This window comes from Leptonotus elevatus, chromosome 6 (genome assembly GCF_054856555.1).
Source record: "Leptonotus elevatus isolate MCC_2025b chromosome 6, RoL_Lele_1.0, whole genome shotgun sequence".
NCBI classification, from domain to species: domain Eukaryota; kingdom Metazoa; phylum Chordata; class Actinopteri; order Syngnathiformes; family Syngnathidae; genus Leptonotus; species Leptonotus elevatus.
Genome location: NC_141244.1, coordinates 24,031,801 through 24,046,967, shown reverse-complemented (window position 1 = coordinate 24,046,967; position 15,167 = coordinate 24,031,801). Strand labels below are relative to the sequence as shown.

General features: G+C 39.2%; 3 protein-coding genes across 5 annotated transcripts; 2 read left to right on the top strand and 1 right to left on the bottom strand.

Annotated features, from left to right (window-relative positions):
• Positions 1-348: 348 nt before the first annotated feature.
• On the top strand, positions 349-3,488 carry LOC147172863 (gamma-aminobutyric acid receptor-associated protein-like 1). The gene is made up of 5 exons (XM_086078093.1): positions 349-551; positions 1,530-1,619; positions 1,702-1,780; positions 2,801-2,919; positions 3,077-3,488. Exons 2-5 carry the CDS (start codon positions 1,530-1,532, stop codon positions 3,140-3,142), a joined length of 354 nt encoding a protein of 117 aa, XP_085934219.1. The 5' UTR covers positions 349-551; the 3' UTR covers positions 3,143-3,488.
• Positions 3,489-3,649: 161 nt separating this feature from the next.
• LOC147172862 (early activation antigen CD69) lies at positions 3,650-7,901 on the top strand. The gene is made up of 7 exons (XM_086078092.1): positions 3,650-3,974; positions 4,164-4,256; positions 5,486-5,590; positions 6,076-6,180; positions 6,379-6,530; positions 6,642-6,742; positions 7,059-7,901. The coding sequence occupies exons 1-7, from the start codon at positions 3,854-3,856 to the stop codon at positions 7,183-7,185; spliced, it is 804 nt and encodes a 267-aa protein (XP_085934218.1). The 5' UTR covers positions 3,650-3,853; the 3' UTR covers positions 7,186-7,901.
• On the bottom strand, positions 7,769-14,857 carry trpv6 (transient receptor potential cation channel, subfamily V, member 6). Of its 3 annotated transcripts, XM_086078091.1 has the most exons (16): positions 14,680-14,780; positions 13,828-13,846; positions 13,752-13,777; positions 13,409-13,672; positions 12,894-12,992; positions 12,620-12,795; positions 11,916-12,062; positions 11,731-11,810; positions 11,519-11,654; positions 11,331-11,417; positions 10,848-10,924; positions 10,603-10,768; positions 9,976-10,042; positions 9,167-9,435; positions 8,546-8,652; positions 7,769-8,273 (listed from the first exon to the last, which is right to left on the bottom strand). In XM_086078091.1, the coding sequence occupies exons 4-16, from the start codon at positions 13,635-13,637 to the stop codon at positions 8,039-8,041; spliced, it is 1,875 nt and encodes a 624-aa protein (XP_085934217.1). In that variant the 5' UTR covers positions 13,638-13,672; positions 13,752-13,777; positions 13,828-13,846; positions 14,680-14,780; the 3' UTR covers positions 7,769-8,038. The 3 variants fall into 3 exon arrangements, with proteins under 3 accessions (XP_085934217.1, XP_085934215.1, XP_085934216.1); XM_086078089.1 differs by having other exon boundaries at positions 13,752-13,846; positions 14,680-14,857; XM_086078090.1 differs by lacking the exon at positions 13,828-13,846 and having other exon boundaries at positions 13,752-13,812; positions 14,680-14,828.
• Positions 14,858-15,167: the final 310 nt, after the last annotated feature.

The following is a 15,167-nucleotide window of genomic DNA, read 5'->3' as shown; positions in this document are numbered from 1 at the left end:
GCATTAGTTGTAAATTAGTTGTTTTAATTATGTACTCGACCTTTAAAGGTTTACTTTTTACCTCCTACATCTGTGTAGGAATCCAATCAATACAAGTTCCTTCACGTTGAGCCCAAGGTATGCAGCAACGCACACAGAGCACGTCAAGCACGTAGACGGTGGGGGCGTTTTTCAAAATGTCCCGCAAGCGCCGATTGGCGGATTGTCCCGTACTCCATACAAAATGGACGGTCAATTGCGATCATTTACCAATGAAATCACAGCATGTTCTCATGTTGTCAATTCTGAATGGCTGAGCATTACTGTCAATCAACATGTCCACATGTGATTGGCCAGAAATATTGTGGGCCGACCGGGTGTTATTTGTTGTTGTTTTCGTGGAGCGAAAGACGACAGTCGACATCTTTGGATTCTATTGGACTTCTTAAAATCCCTAGAACAGAATATGAGCGTATTTTTTCTACAATAGTTAATTTAGCGACACGACAAACAAGCGGGGTCTTTTGAAGTTGCTCTGATTTTGAGTAGGACGTATTTTAGCTGTCTTGAATGTAAGTAAACCAGAAACGACGATTCACGGCAACGCTAGCAGCTGGTTAATTAATGTTACTATTTTTTTTAACCAACTGTACCACAATGTAGACAACTAGTATTGAACATGCCATTCTAATTAGACTCGATAACGTTGTTTATCGTAACTCGGCTGTCGAAGCAAGACGAGCAAGCTGTCAAGTTCAACACGGCTGTTGTGACGTGACGTGACGTGTCATTGTTATTGCTCAATAGCTGTCGGGGTTTTTTTTCTTACACCATTTCGACCCAGCACGTGAAAATATGTGAAGGCCAAAAACGAGATAAGTGGCTGAACCGCTTGGGGAGAAAAGAGACTGTTTTGAGCTCCAGTCTGTTGTTATTGTTTACTGCATTTTTTCCCCCCCGATCACGCCCGAAAATGAGTATTGAACCCCCGTTTAGCGCTGTCTGGGGTACGTTCTATAGCGCGACAATCCGCGATATAGAGATATATTAAAACATTGTTTTACTACCGACTTGAAAAACATTTAAAGTTAGCTAAACACACACGAGCCTTAACATTTTGAACACACTGAACATATTTAAAAACAACACAATTGCAATTATTTATTGTCATTTTTAATCACAGGCCATTGAATCCAGTTAAAATTGACATGCATCATGTGCACGTTGTGGCATCAGAAACTGTTATATCTTAATTAACATACTATTGGCTGATATAATAATGTGCCACATGGGTTTACTCCACATAACAAATAAAGAAAATTTACATAAATAGCGTTAATGTGATTTTTTTTCATTTTGTTACTACATATTATTAATAGCTCACCACTAATAAAGACAAAAATGTACGGACGTGCCTCATGCCTTACAACAGACTTGTCACTTGATGAATGAATGTACTGCTTGGTGATGTCATCTTTTCTCATTTGTCCGCCCAGTAAATAAAGCACTTGTCGGTCAGCTTAAGGTTTTTCTTGTGTCATTGCATTCAGATGGCAAGTCAGTACCAGCGCATGGTACCGCTGGAGGTGAGGAGAGCGGAAGGAGAGCGTGTCCGGGCCAAGCATCCTGACAAGATACCGGTCAGCATAACAGCACATTTTTTATTTTGTAGATAACAACAAGCTATTAGACTGATTGTTCTTGTTTTGTTTTTTTTAACAGATCATCGTGGAGAGAGCCCAGAGGTCACGAGCTCCTGAACTGGATAAGAAGAAGTACTTGGTGCCCTCAGATTTAACAGGTACATTTCAAATGCACTCTACAGTAGTGTACTTTGTAAAGCAAATATACTGCAATGACATAACTGAAGAGAATGTAAAGAAATAAACCGTTTGTGCATCAGGATTTCATGCTCCAACGCACATTAGCATTGTGCACCTTCCCATGTGTGTGCTTTGGCCAACAGGGGGCAGTAAAACACATGCCTCTATATTATGCAAAGAAGAGTTCCACAACTAAGTAACTCAGTAAGTTACAGTGTATATATATTTTATACAAATTTGCAAATACCAAACAATTGATTTTGTTCTTTTATTAACTCATTCACTGCAATTGACGGCTATAGAATTCATTTTAAATATTTCTATTAGTCAAACTTTTTTTTTTCCTTGAACCTAGAATTTTTTAATTTTTCATTTAGAACAGATATAATGTGATTAATCGTGAGTTAACTAGTGAAGTCATGCGATTAATTACAATTAAAATTGTAATTGCCTGACGCCCCTAATTTTTTATAATCTTTTCTTCTTCTTTTTAATCGCGTCAGATGAATAAAAATTTTCATTGTAATTAATCACATGACTTCAATAATTAACTCACGATTAATCGCAAATTTTATATCTGTTCTAAATGTACAGCATTTTTTTAGGTTTTCATACTCTTATTAACAAAAGTGGAAAAAATGGAAAACTAATAGAAATAGTTCAAATTACTTTTTTACGTCTACAGCCGTCATTGGCAGTGAATGAGTTAAATGATTGGTTAATAAATCATAATTTATTTTCAAACTACCGTAAGTTGAAAAATAAGCATGAATTGTTATTATTAAAATAAACTAGTTTACCCCTTTTACACACTTGACTTATCTTTTTACATCATCCACAAATGACCGTGGCCCAGTTCTTGCCTTTAGTTGTGGCCCTTGTGCACAAAAGTGTACACACCCCTGTTCTCCATCATGCTTCGTTCCTTCCTAATTGCACAAAACAAAATGGCCTCGGCGAGTGACGTCACGTTACTTTCTGCCGTCTCTCCCTCTCAGTGGGCCAGTTGTGTTTCCTCATCCGCCAGCGTGTGTCGTTGAGACCAGAGGAGGCGCTCTTCTTCTTCGTCAACAACTCCTTGCCCCCCTCAAGCTCCCCACTCTCTGCAGTTTATGAGGTAAGACCGTCATTGATTTTACCCTCAAGTGGTTAGCGCGTCTGACTCATAGTTCTGATGTTAATTGGACAGTTAAGCGTCTTCAATGAACTTAACATGCATATGCAGACGGTCAGAAGGTGAGTAAAATGTATCTCGTGTTGTGTTTGCGTTCCAGGAGCACCACGAAGAAGACTTGTTTCTCTACATGGCCTACAGCAACGAGAGCGTCTACGGCGCCTGAAGGGAACATGACGCCGGGTCAGCCTGGGCGGCGAGAGCGAGGGGAGACGGGAGACGCCATTATTAATATTACTATAGTAATATACAAGAAATCACACGCTGGGGGAAAAAAGGATAACAGTTGCAGTTTCATTTATTGTTAAAACGTTTACTTTTTTTTTTTTAATTCCTTAAATGGAAAATGAAAACTGATATAAAAAGCAAAAAGGAAGTTGGAAAAGGAAGTTGAACTTGATCTAGCGCTCCCCTCATCTCTATATTTTTGTATTTAATGAACATATTTTTTTTTAATATGTAAATGGCGCAACCTTGGAGTTTTTTTGTGGCAAATAAAGATGACAAAAGCATGTTAATGAGCGCTTTATTTAGCATATCATGTCACATAGCACTTTTGCGCAATGCTTGTTCCTTTCCCCTGGATTCGCCTTCACACTGTATACTAAAGATTTTGAGGAAGGCCAAGCACTAAAAAGAATCCTATTAAGGGGAAGTATTCAGTCTTCAATAAACAGCTGAAGATTGGACACGTCTGGGAGCGTTGTTTTCCTCCTCGATTGCACATTGTCAAGGTCAAACTTCATCTCGACACTTTGTTGCACCTTTTTGTCAGTTGCGATTACGCTTGTGTGACGATAGGTTACAATCAGCTATTCAGACCCATCAAGTCCTTTTTGAGGGAAAGTGAAAGTTATCCCTAAAGAAGAAAGGAATCATGGAGCTGCAGAAGGTCGCCGGCAAGAAAACACTACGTGAAGAGGAGACGGTAGCAAAGGAACCAATGTTGGAAGTCAAAGGTGAAGGGAACCCGTATACACTTTCCGACGGCCCATCTTGTAAGTAGAAAATTGTTTCCTTTTACATTTGTAGCCTTAACCAACATGCATTGTCCCTGGAACAAAACTTGTAAAGACACACATACACTCTTTGCCTTATTTTCTTTTTTTTATAATTGTTTGATAATATTTTTGATGGCAAATTACGTAAAGTTTCTGTTCAAATGTGCCCTCGTTATTTTGGTTTAGCCGCAGAGGAAGCAGAACCAGGCGACTACTCTGGACTGAAAAAGCCACCCGAGGATATCTACTCAAACATTTCTGAACCAAATAAGCAACCAGGTATACTTAAACGGCACATAAAGTATCTTAAGTGCATCCGCAAAAAAGATAAAACAGGCTTAAGCGTGCCTGAGAACGTTTTAGGGCATCTATCCATCAGTGTTTTTGTGGCTGATAAAATTGATTTATGAGAAACTGACACAAGATTTCTTAAAATAACGGCTGCTGGTATTTAAGATAAAAGATTCAAAAGCAGAAGTGGCCAAATTATGGCTGACTGGCAAGTAGTTTTATGATGTATTTGTCATTTTATTTCATTTTCTCTTAATTTATTTGAAATTATCTGTGTGTGTTTATTTATATATATATATATATATATATATATATATATATATATATATACACACACACATTGTTTACAAGAGTATTCATCTTAGAAGAAACTTCATTAGACAGTCCTCAACGTTTCATTAAAATGGTAAATAACCAAAATTAAATGGGCATATATTAAATGGGAGGGGGGAAAACATTTGCATTTATTTGAATTTTTCACTAAGCTTTTTGGTGGTGAAGCCTTTGAAACTTCTTCATTTTTTTTTTCATCCTCCGACTGTATTTTTATTTTTTTTCGTGCATCTCCTTCCACATAATTGGTCCAATTCACATCATTCCAATTTCAATATATTCCAAAAATCCACAACATGGATGGCCTATTAACTATAAAGTTTTAAAATACGCACAATAAATTCCATATTCAGGACATTCTATGTTACTCCCTTCTTTCTCAACGTTACTTGACCAATTCAAACCATTCCGACTTTAACAGTTCAGATCATTCAAGCCATCTCAATTATCATTACCATTCACAAAATTAACAACATTTTACATCCAGTTTCCACATATTGACTGATTCAAACCATTCCAATGTCAGCTTATTCCAGGTCAGTCCACATGCTTCAATGCTTTTATAATTCAGCCTTTCAGCCTTCACACGCAATTTCTCCAGAAATTGCAAATGTCTAGTATTACAATTGTAACAAACGTTCACATCTTGTTGTGGCTTGACTCCCTTTATGAATTAGTTACAACCTGAAAGAAACATCTAAAATGATCCGGAAATTCGATATGAGCCATCCAATAAATGTTGCAGTCAAAGTTGAGCTGCTGGACACTTTGTCTTTGTCAAATTTTGTCTGTCAAAAAAGTCTGGTTGCCACCCTATCACAAGAGGAAGGTTGGAATATGTCGCCAATATCTACAACTCATATTTTTTTTCTCTCTCTTGTCAGTCAAACAGACCCAAAGTGCGAGGAGGCCTTACCGAGTTGCATGTTTGATCCTGACCGTGCTCTGCTTTGTGCTGTTGCTGATTGTTGTCGTCCTCCTAGTGAAAAGTGAGTTTTGGCAGGTACAACCTTACAGGCGAGATTTTGTTCACATGATCTCATAAAAAAAAAAAAGAAGTCACGTAAACACTCTAAACATGTCTACCCATAGATGCATTGGATTTCTTTTTTTTAATGACTTTCAAACTACATTTTCATGACGTGCAATGGAAAAGGAACATAATTGAGAATTCAATTCAGTATTTTTTTAAATTTATGTCCTCAACTCAACTTTATTTATAAAGCACTTTAAAACAACCATGGCTGCATACAAAATCCTGCACATGGAAAAAAATATATAAATCAGCCGTGCAATAAGGAAAGTTAAAAGAAAATAAAGCAAACATAAATTGCTTAATAAAAGTAGGCAAGTGAATAAGTAAATAAAATAAATATTCATGAATATCTTAAGTAGGTAAATAAAAAAGTAAATGCTGCTGGAGTCTTGAAGCTTGACGCTTATACCTCCCTGAATCTTTCCCTCTAATTTCTAGTGAAAGCTGGATCCCCCGCCTGCCCCGTGAACCCGGTGAGCTGGGTTCCGTCATCGTGCAACGTGGAGCAATGCCGGGCTTTCACTTCTCAAGAACGAAACCGATGTGAGTGCGAGTGTGGGATGGATGAGTATTATGGTCCATCCATTAAGGTCCATCGAATAGTACATTCTTTGTCCTCCCTAGAAAGACAACATTGGCATACTAGCAGGACAACAAACAAAAAAAATGACGGTTATTACCTTCACTTTGGCCATATTTCCAGTGAGTAGTTAGTACAGGTATGTTTATATCCCGCTTTAGGTTACTGCTGCCACCAGTGCCCCCCCGACTGGGTGAGGCTGGACCAGTCTTGTTTCTTCTTGTCCACGTTCAGGCTGAGCTGGGACGAGAGCCAGAAGAACTGTTCCATGGGGGGAGGATCTCTGGCTGTGGTCAACAGCCAAAGAGTTCAGGTGGTTCTCACGCCAATCATTGCTCCTTGGTACCTCTTGGCACCACTGATAACAAAACAATTTGATTGTTGTTGTTGTTGTTTGAATGACAATGTCAGATTTCCATTCCAGACCTTTCTGACTCAAAATGGGAACGGCGTGAAATACTGGATCGGTCTGCGGAACAACGGGGCTAAGTGGACCTGGGTTGACAACTCCACACTGCAAAAGAGGTGGATGGATGGATGGATGGATGGATGGATGGATGGAAGGTTAAGGCAGTGCTAGAAAATAATGGTAGCCACACAAAATATTGACACTTTGGCCCATATTTGGACATTTTGGACCAAATTTGACATTTTCACCTAGGGGTTTACTCACTTTTGTTGCATTTTGCTGAGTTATTTTGATGGGGCAGTACCTACAAGCTGCACACTAACTTACAATTTAGCTTAGAGATGAAAAGACAACAGTATGCGCTATAGATGGATAGATTTATCAAACAAAGTTAGATTTGTATTTATTTATTTTATTTATTTTGCTTTGCAGCTACTGGGGAGCCCAGCAGACATCGGGAGATTGTGCGATCCTGAGCAGCAACGATCATGGCGAGAACAAGTGGATGATGTCATCCTGCAGTTCGTACACCTACTACATCTGCCAAGTCCGCCTCTGAACTGCAGTTTGTCAGGTGCAACGTTCCATGCATGCAAAATGAAGCCTTTTAAGCGAAAAGATGATCTGCCAGTTGAGATACATAGCACTGTATTTCGTCCGTAGCAATTTGTAGCAGCTTTGCTTTTATAGTACACGCTTAACATTTAGTATAGCAACTCTCATTGTTTGACATACTTTTTTAATGTAAAAGCTTTCAATTCCAATAAGCTCTTAACATTTTGAACAGGATCGAGGAATTGCGGATTGAATTCACCTTTTCAAACGCAGAAATCAGTTGATGAATTCAATGTTAAACCATTGGAACCAAATTTTCTGTTTTGGAATGCAGCTACATTTGGCATCAGTAAATTATCACGTTCTTTATTTTTATTTTTCTAAATTACAATAATCATGACATTTTCATCCAAAATTTGCAAGAAAAATATGTATTTGTTTATCTCTCTCTGCCACATATATAAGAGGCAGAGCAATTACAACTCATCCACTGCCAATGACGTCTATAGCCGTCAATGTCAGTGAATGAGTTAAATGTCAGTATTTTTTTTTGTGTGTGTCAGTAAATGAACACAATATCATCACAATTTCAGTTTATATTCTTTTGTAACATTTTTATTTGGTGATGTGATAATATGGCTGAAGAGTTTGGAATGGCCAGTGAGTAATCTATGACTCACTCTTGGATTTTGCTTCAATAAAGATTTTTTGTCATTTAAATATGTTTGGGTAACACTTTACTCTCCTGCTATATAAAAATAAGACACTCTTTTCTCCAGGTTAATACTGCAAGAAAAATTTCACCATTTTACTCTAAAAACAAAAAGATAGAATATGAAGTCATTCACTGGCTGTGTCTAGACAAACTGAATGTCTTGCTCGTCCTCGGGCTTCTCCAGCTCAGCCTCGGTACCTAAAGCACTTTGCCGAATCAGCTGCCAGCCCATCATGGATCTCCTGTTCCTCGGTCTGACCTTGAGGTTCACGTCGACCTTTTCGCTTCCTTCCTTTTCTTCTTTTTCGCCCTCCTGGGCAAACACTTTAATGTATCTGCGCATCTTCTGCATCAGGGGGTCGTTCCTGTCCTCAACACTGGAAAGTGAGTCAGAGATCAGGCTTTGTCCAATCAGATTTCAGCCTGCGTGTTGCCGTGCCAATCTAATCTGCCCGTTAGAATGTAACAAACTATTTTGCAACAGAACTTGTTATTTAACCAATCACTTTTCAAAATTGTCCTCCGAGGGCTAGTTAACTATCCCACAAGTATAGAGCCATTTTTCCGTCTTCTGATTGGTTGGTCAAAACCAGCCTAGTTCGCAAAATGTGATCAAAAATGTTCCACGTCTTTGTTGCGCGCGTCTTACCGGAGGTACCAGCGCTCGGTCAGGCCGTAGCTGAGCCCGCACACTCCAAGTCGAGGCCAAAGACAGCGGGGCAGCCTCCTCTCCAGCATCAGCGTAGTGGCCACCACCTGCACAGCGGTTACCATGACAACGCAACACACCACAGCTATCGCGAGCCGTTTAGGTATTTAACTCATTCACTGCCATTGACAGCTATAGACGTCAAATTCATTTGAACTATTTCTATTAGTTTAACATTTTTTCCACTTTTGTTAACAAGAGTATGAAAACCTAAAAAATTTTTTTTAGAAATACAGATATAAAATGTGTGATTAATCGTGAGTTAACTATTGAAGTCATGCGATTTATTACAATTGAAAATTTTAAAGATTATTTAAAATTTGGAGCGTTAAAATTTTAATCGTAATTAATCGCACGACTTCACTAGTTAACTCACAATCAGAAATGTTATATCTGCTCTAAATGTACAATAAAAAAAAAAAAAAATTATACTCCTGTTAACAAAAGTAGAAAAACATTTAAACTAATAGAAATAGTTCAAATAAATTTTTGACGTCTATAGCCGTCAATGGCAGTGAATGAGTTAATCAATAACCAGCTGTCCAGACCTGCAACTCTCACCTGAGTCCTCCAGAGCTCGTCCCTCTCCTGGGCTACCCGCCAGTGGGTGTCACTCATCATGGCGATCAGCAGGTTGAGCAGGAGGATGTAGGAGACCATGGAAAAGGCGCAGTGCAGCACGTGGACGATAGGGGGCGTGGTGAAGCTGTGGTCCACCGGCAGGTCGATGAGGCCCACGCTGAGCTCAAACTGGGAGAAGAGCGTGATGGGGAAAGAACGATACGGTGGCATGGACTCTGGATCCTGAGTCATGTACACCATCCACAGGGCTGAGAAGCCAAACAGAGGGTAAAGATTATGTTGCTCGTATATTATTTTTGATTGAATTTGGAGTTGGCACTATCTCACAAAAATAGAACACCCATCACATATTTGTAAATATTTCGTTATATTGTGTCAACTTTGAAGTTTTATGTTATTTTACAGCACATACTTTATTTATTTATTTTAACAAACTCTCACGTCAGAGACCTTGCATGACAATTTTTATAATACTGGGAAGAGAAAATGGTTAATTGTGCCATATTTTCACATTTCACCAAGGGGTGTACTCACTTTTGTTGCTAGTGGTTTAGACATAAATTTACATTGCCCCCTCTAAATGCAACAAAAGTGAGTACGCCCCAAAATGTCTTTTTTTGTGTGTGTGGCCACTATTATTTTCCAGCACTACCTTAAGCACTGTTACATTTGAGCAAAATGTAATTTCTTCACTGCTGCCTAATGAAAAGATGACAAAATATTTACAAAAATGTGAGGCGTGTACTCACTTTTGTGAGATGCTGTATGCTTAGAACGGATATACTCACAAGTTGAAAAACCAAGAAGTACAATGAAACTCAGCCACATAAACTTCGTCAGGTCTCCAAATATAATCTAGGAGGAAATGAGGCCAAGATGTGATCGGTGTGTCCAAAACCAACAAAACTCCATCAAGTGTTATAGCGCAAAATTCAGTTAAATAATTGATTTAACTTAAGGTAATATTGGGTAAATTATTTTTGCTTTAATTAAATTTGTTGCATGCACTAAATCACAAAAACCCAGGGTTGGTTGTTGTTTTAATTTTTCTAATTTAATGTAAGTAAATAACAGGCTGTAATTATTTTATTTCTATTAATTAATTTATTATTATTATTTCTTAAAAATCTGTAGCATTCTTGCTTGGCTCAATACTGGGTCACTGAGTCAGTTTAAGAAAATAAAAATAAAACAAAACTCTCACACACATGCCAGTATGAAGAAAATCTCATGTATGCATTACTCATGAAGGCAATACTTACCCCCCCCCCCCCCCCCCCACACACACACACACACTGTATTTCTAAAAATAATAAAAAAAATTACTCGAGTGTACAGAACACTGACTTCCAGACACAAAAAAAAAACCATTACAAATTGACAATGTCAGTTAAAAGGACATTTTTTGTTCATACCTTCTGGATCATAATAATGTACGGGCCGAGCATTTCAAAGCCGCGGGCGAAGAACATAACGTTGCTCCAGCCCAGCACCAAACACACGGCCATGACCTCGGCCTCGCCATGCACGCTGCACGCTCGGAACACACAAAGCAGCACCACCAGACATGCGTAGCTCACACTGCAACAACAAGCAACAACAACACATTTGAGAGTGTATTATAATCCATACGGCTTTTGCGGCCATTTTGTGAACGTACAGGATTACGTGGAAGGGGCCGCCCAGTGCCGTCTGACCAAAGTAGCGCTTTGCTCCCACTCTCAAGATGTCAGGGATCTGATATCGGGGAAAAGGGATTGGCAGCAAAAGTGGACATAAAAAGTCTACACACCCCTGTTTAAATGCCAGTTTTGATGAATTACTTCAAACCTGTTTCCTATTATCGCCTGTTCAACTAAGTGAATTTTTTTTTCCCCATAAAAATAAACTGAGATAATGTGGTTGCACAAGTGAGCACACCCTTTTCTAAGTGGTGATGTGGCTGGTTTCAGAAACGACCAATCACATTTGAACTCAAGTTAAATGGAAGTCAGCACAGACCTGGCACCTAAAGTGCCTTAATCCTAAATAAAGTTCAGATGTTCAAGCAGGCTGTTTCTAACACAAAAGCACACCTGTCACAAAAACCTGGCTCTGAAAAGTGCAGTGTAGACTGTTTTATATCCATACACAATAGCCATACTTCCAGCAACAGGATGACCAAAGCTCCCAGGACACTGATGATCTCTCCTACCAGACGCAGGTTGTCCGCATATGTCACATAACTCTCCTGAGAGATGAAGGGAGAATTATTTGGCTTGCCCTTTTGTTAGACAAGCGCTATCGAAAATAAATGCGCTGATGCTTTTGTATTTTAAGCTTCCAACGCACATGGAGCGCCTTCTGGACTCGAATGGTTTTATCCAAATCTGACGATGTGTAGTTCTCTGGTACGTCCTTTAGGGGGCGATATGTGCAACACAATGTGAACATTCCAATGTAGAGCAGGTAGAAAACCATCAGGAGTCTGGAAAGATAACAGAACAAGTCTGAAGCAACACTAACCAAGTGTGCAGTTGTTTACTTGCGACATGATGGTATACCTGAAGTAATGCTTTCCATATAGGTTCCACTTGAGGCTGACCAGCTGCCTCACAGGGGTCACCTCCAGTATTCGCCTCGCCTGAAGAACAAAATATATTGACAAATCCCATCCCTTCTTCCATTTTGATATCTTATCCCCTAATTTAGAAGACTCAATAAAAGGAACAGTAACACTACACTGCACCTCTTTTTGTGGACTTCCCACAATCAGCTCCAGCACTGACACGTTGTCGGCCCACGAGTCGATCTCGCTCAGATCGTAGAGGTGAGAGGTCAAAGGTCCCAGACTCCACTGGACCAAGCGCCTTTTGTTCACTAGGTGCTGAAAGGCCTGTTTAAAGACGAAGAGGAGAGACACTTCACCTTTTTATGAAATAGATGGCAAACATCAGCTAGATCAGTGGTTCTTAACCTTTTCTTTTTTTTTTACCTGTGAAATATTTTTTTTCAGCCAAGTACTGCCTAACCAGTGCAAAGCATTTCTGATTGAAAAACAAACAAACAAACAAAAAAACGAGTGCTGTGCCATCATTGTCTGATTTATTATTAAACTTTGGAAATCTATTTGTATTTATGTGATAGATAGATAGATAGATTGTTAGATTGCTAGATAGATAGATAGCTGCGAGCTATCCGCTCGATAGATAGCTGATAGCTAGCCGCTAGATAGATAGCTGCTAGCTAGCCGCTAGATAGATAGCTGCTTGGTAGATAGGCTACTGTGCTAACCCTAATCCTAACCCTTGACAAAATGAGTAGAAAGTACAATATATCTGTTTTCCAATTTAGAGACAAATAAATATTCAAGTAAATTACAGATATCTGATAAATGTAATTGTATGTGACATCCCCCCATTGCGAAACAGGTTAGGCCTCATATGCGCTCACCACAGTGTTTCCTTCTTTGGCCGCCAGTTTAAAAGGCGTGAGGCCTCGGGAGTTGGGCACCATGTCAAGCGGTACCGACTGGTCCATCTCTGCATCGCGGGCCATTATTAGGTCAATCGCTTGGCATGCAATCGTCTTGTTGGGCTGCAGGACTAAAATGTGAAGCACCGTGTTACCTTTTGAAGGGAAGAAGACACGAGATAAGTTAAGTACTGTAGAATAGTTGAAATAGTGTCAAATATATGCTGTGCTTTCTTTTCACAATATCACATACCACGATAGTCTTGGACCCTGGTGCTGGCCCCCGCGTTGATGATCATGGAGATGATGTCCTCATTGCCGGCACATGCGGCAAAAGAAAGAATGTGTTCCCCTGAGGACATTGGGGCAAGGGCATTGTTATACTCCTCCTTGTTTCAATTCAAATCCCTCTTTTTTTAATTACCGGTACTGTTGAATTGAATGAAGACATTTTACAAATAATTCTCATCTTTGGCATAGTGGCCCAATTTTGACATTTTCACTTAGGGGTGTACTCACTTTTGTTGCCAGCTTGCACATGTCATTTACATTGTTATACAAACTGCACACTAACATTGTAGCAAACTGCCATTTCTTCCATGTTGTTCCATGAATATTATGAAAAATATTTCCCAAAATATGAGGAATGTACATACTTTTGTGACACTTGCACATGTTGACATCATGCTCAGTTTTGATTGCTGCTGTTTGTAAAGTTATTACATAATGTCCAGTGAATACCTCTCCAGTGTGTACAATGTTTCTCACCATAATATAGAAGTCCTCCAATCCTCTTTCGGAAGTACAGGCCAGTGACTCTGGGCGTGGCCACGTCCGCCCCGCGACTAACCAGATAATGGACCAGGTAGAAGTTTTGATTGACAACAGCGATGTGGAGAGGAGTGACTCCTTGGAAGAGGTCGGAGGTCATGGGCTCGTTAATGAGTTCAGGGGCGCCGTCAATAAGGGCCACAGCCGCGTCGAGGTTGTCGTTCATGGCGGCCACGTGAAGCGCCGTTTCGCCCAGAGCGCCTGAAGCACAACGAGGCGTGTTTGCATCGGACGACAGGTGGTCAGACAGACAGATGGGTGAACAGACAGACAGGTGTACCTCTCTCAAAGATGTTGGTGGAAGAACAGCCCAGCAGCTTCTTGATGCAGCCGGCGCTGTTCTTCGCCGCGAAGAAGAGAGGAATGTCAGTGATGCTGGAAGATAAGTTTTTCACATAACTGGTTGCACATAAGCATCTGATGGATTATTATTATTTTTTTTATAAATCGAAATAATAAACACCCAACCATACATCATTTTCTACACTGATGTCAGTGTTGGGAAGTAAATTCATTACTGTACTTATGTCGATTTTTTTTCAGGTATCTCTTTGTTGGTTTTTATGTTTTTTTTAATGCTGGGTTTGTTTCTATTAGATTTAGAATTCTTTTTTTTTTTAAACAGACAAAGACAAAAACAAAGGGCATTTTTCCTCTAATTATAGTTTAAGTTAATAAAAAAAAATATATATATACTTAGAGTTAGTTTTATTTATTTATTTAAATCACTCTCTATTTTATTTTGTCAGCGAAAATATATTAAAAAAATTCTAGTTTTTGTTATTTTGTTAATTTTTGTTAACTACAATAACCTTGATCTGAACCTGAGCATTCATTTTGCGGATTTTTTTTTTTTTTACTTTGATTCAACTTAATTTTATTTTTGGAGCACTTTCAAAGAGGAGAGGTTGAGCAGCAGCATAACAAAGCAACTAGAGATGTTTGGCTGACTTCAAAGTAAAGTACAATACAGTAATCCATCTGAGATATGATAAAGCCATAGATTACTATATTATTAAAAGTCCACACACCCATGTTCAAATATCAGTTTTTTGACATAAAAATGTATGTGATAAATCATTTCTGAATGGGGAAGTAAAAATAAACAAATTACAGTATATTTGAACAGGGGTGTGTAGACTTTTTATATCCACTGTAATTGATATAAAAAACAACAACATTTTTTAAGGGTGAAACAGACTTCTTACCACTTGGTGTGTGTCAGAAAAGTCTCATCCAGCATCTCGTTCCATCCTTTCTTGTTCTGAAGGCGAAATTTCATCTGACTCCACCAGTGGTTGAGCTCGCTGGGAGCCGACCTGGCCAGCGCAGGTGACATGCTCGTCCACAAAGGAAAAATCAAAGTTGCTTTCACCGCACAGAGGTTCCAAAAGTCTCAGAAGGGGAGGTGAGCTTTGTTTTATACCAGCCCGTCACAAGGGAGGGGACACCTGCAAGGGCTTGAGAATGACAGGTGAGACAGTACGAGAAGTGACGCAAGACATTGACCTGAAATCAAGCTTATTTTGAGTGCACGGTTACATAACCAAAGTCTTTTGGAAGATGTGAAATCATTCAGGTAGTGATTTTACATTTTTTAAGTGAATCTTTTACTCCCAGGCCTGTCTACATTCTGTCAGCCTGCACAAAAACCCGCATGGCCACGATGGCAAATCCTGCAGCATCATGAAAGGTT

Bases quoted from the DNA above. Each gene is read 5' to 3' on its own strand.
- LOC147172863 (XM_086078093.1), top strand. From the start codon at position 1,530: ATGGCAAGTCAGTACCAGCGCATGGTACCGCTGGAGGTGAGGAGAGCG. The intron at 1,620-1,701 runs GTCAGCATAACA...TTTTTTTAACAG, and splicing joins AGCATCCTGACAAGATACCG to ATCATCGTGGAGAGAGCCCA. The intron at 1,781-2,800 runs GTACATTTCAAA...TCTCCCTCTCAG, and splicing joins GGTGCCCTCAGATTTAACAG to TGGGCCAGTTGTGTTTCCTC.
- LOC147172862 (XM_086078092.1), top strand. From the start codon at position 3,854: ATGGAGCTGCAGAAGGTCGCCGGCAAGAAAACACTACGTGAAGAGGAG. The intron at 3,975-4,163 runs GTAAGTAGAAAA...ATTTTGGTTTAG, and splicing joins ACTTTCCGACGGCCCATCTT to CCGCAGAGGAAGCAGAACCA. The intron at 6,531-6,641 runs GTGGTTCTCACG...TTTCCATTCCAG, and splicing joins TCAACAGCCAAAGAGTTCAG to ACCTTTCTGACTCAAAATGG.
- trpv6 (XM_086078089.1), bottom strand. From the start codon at position 14,810: ATGTCACCTGCGCTGGCCAGGTCGGCTCCCAGCGAGCTCAACCACTGG. The intron at 12,796-12,893 runs GTATGTGATATT...TCCCTTCAAAAG, and splicing joins CAGGGTCCAAGACTATCGTG to GTAACACGGTGCTTCACATT. The intron at 8,653-9,166 runs GTGAGAGTTGCA...ACCGCTGTGCAG, and splicing joins ACGAGCTCTGGAGGACTCAG to GTGGTGGCCACTACGCTGAT.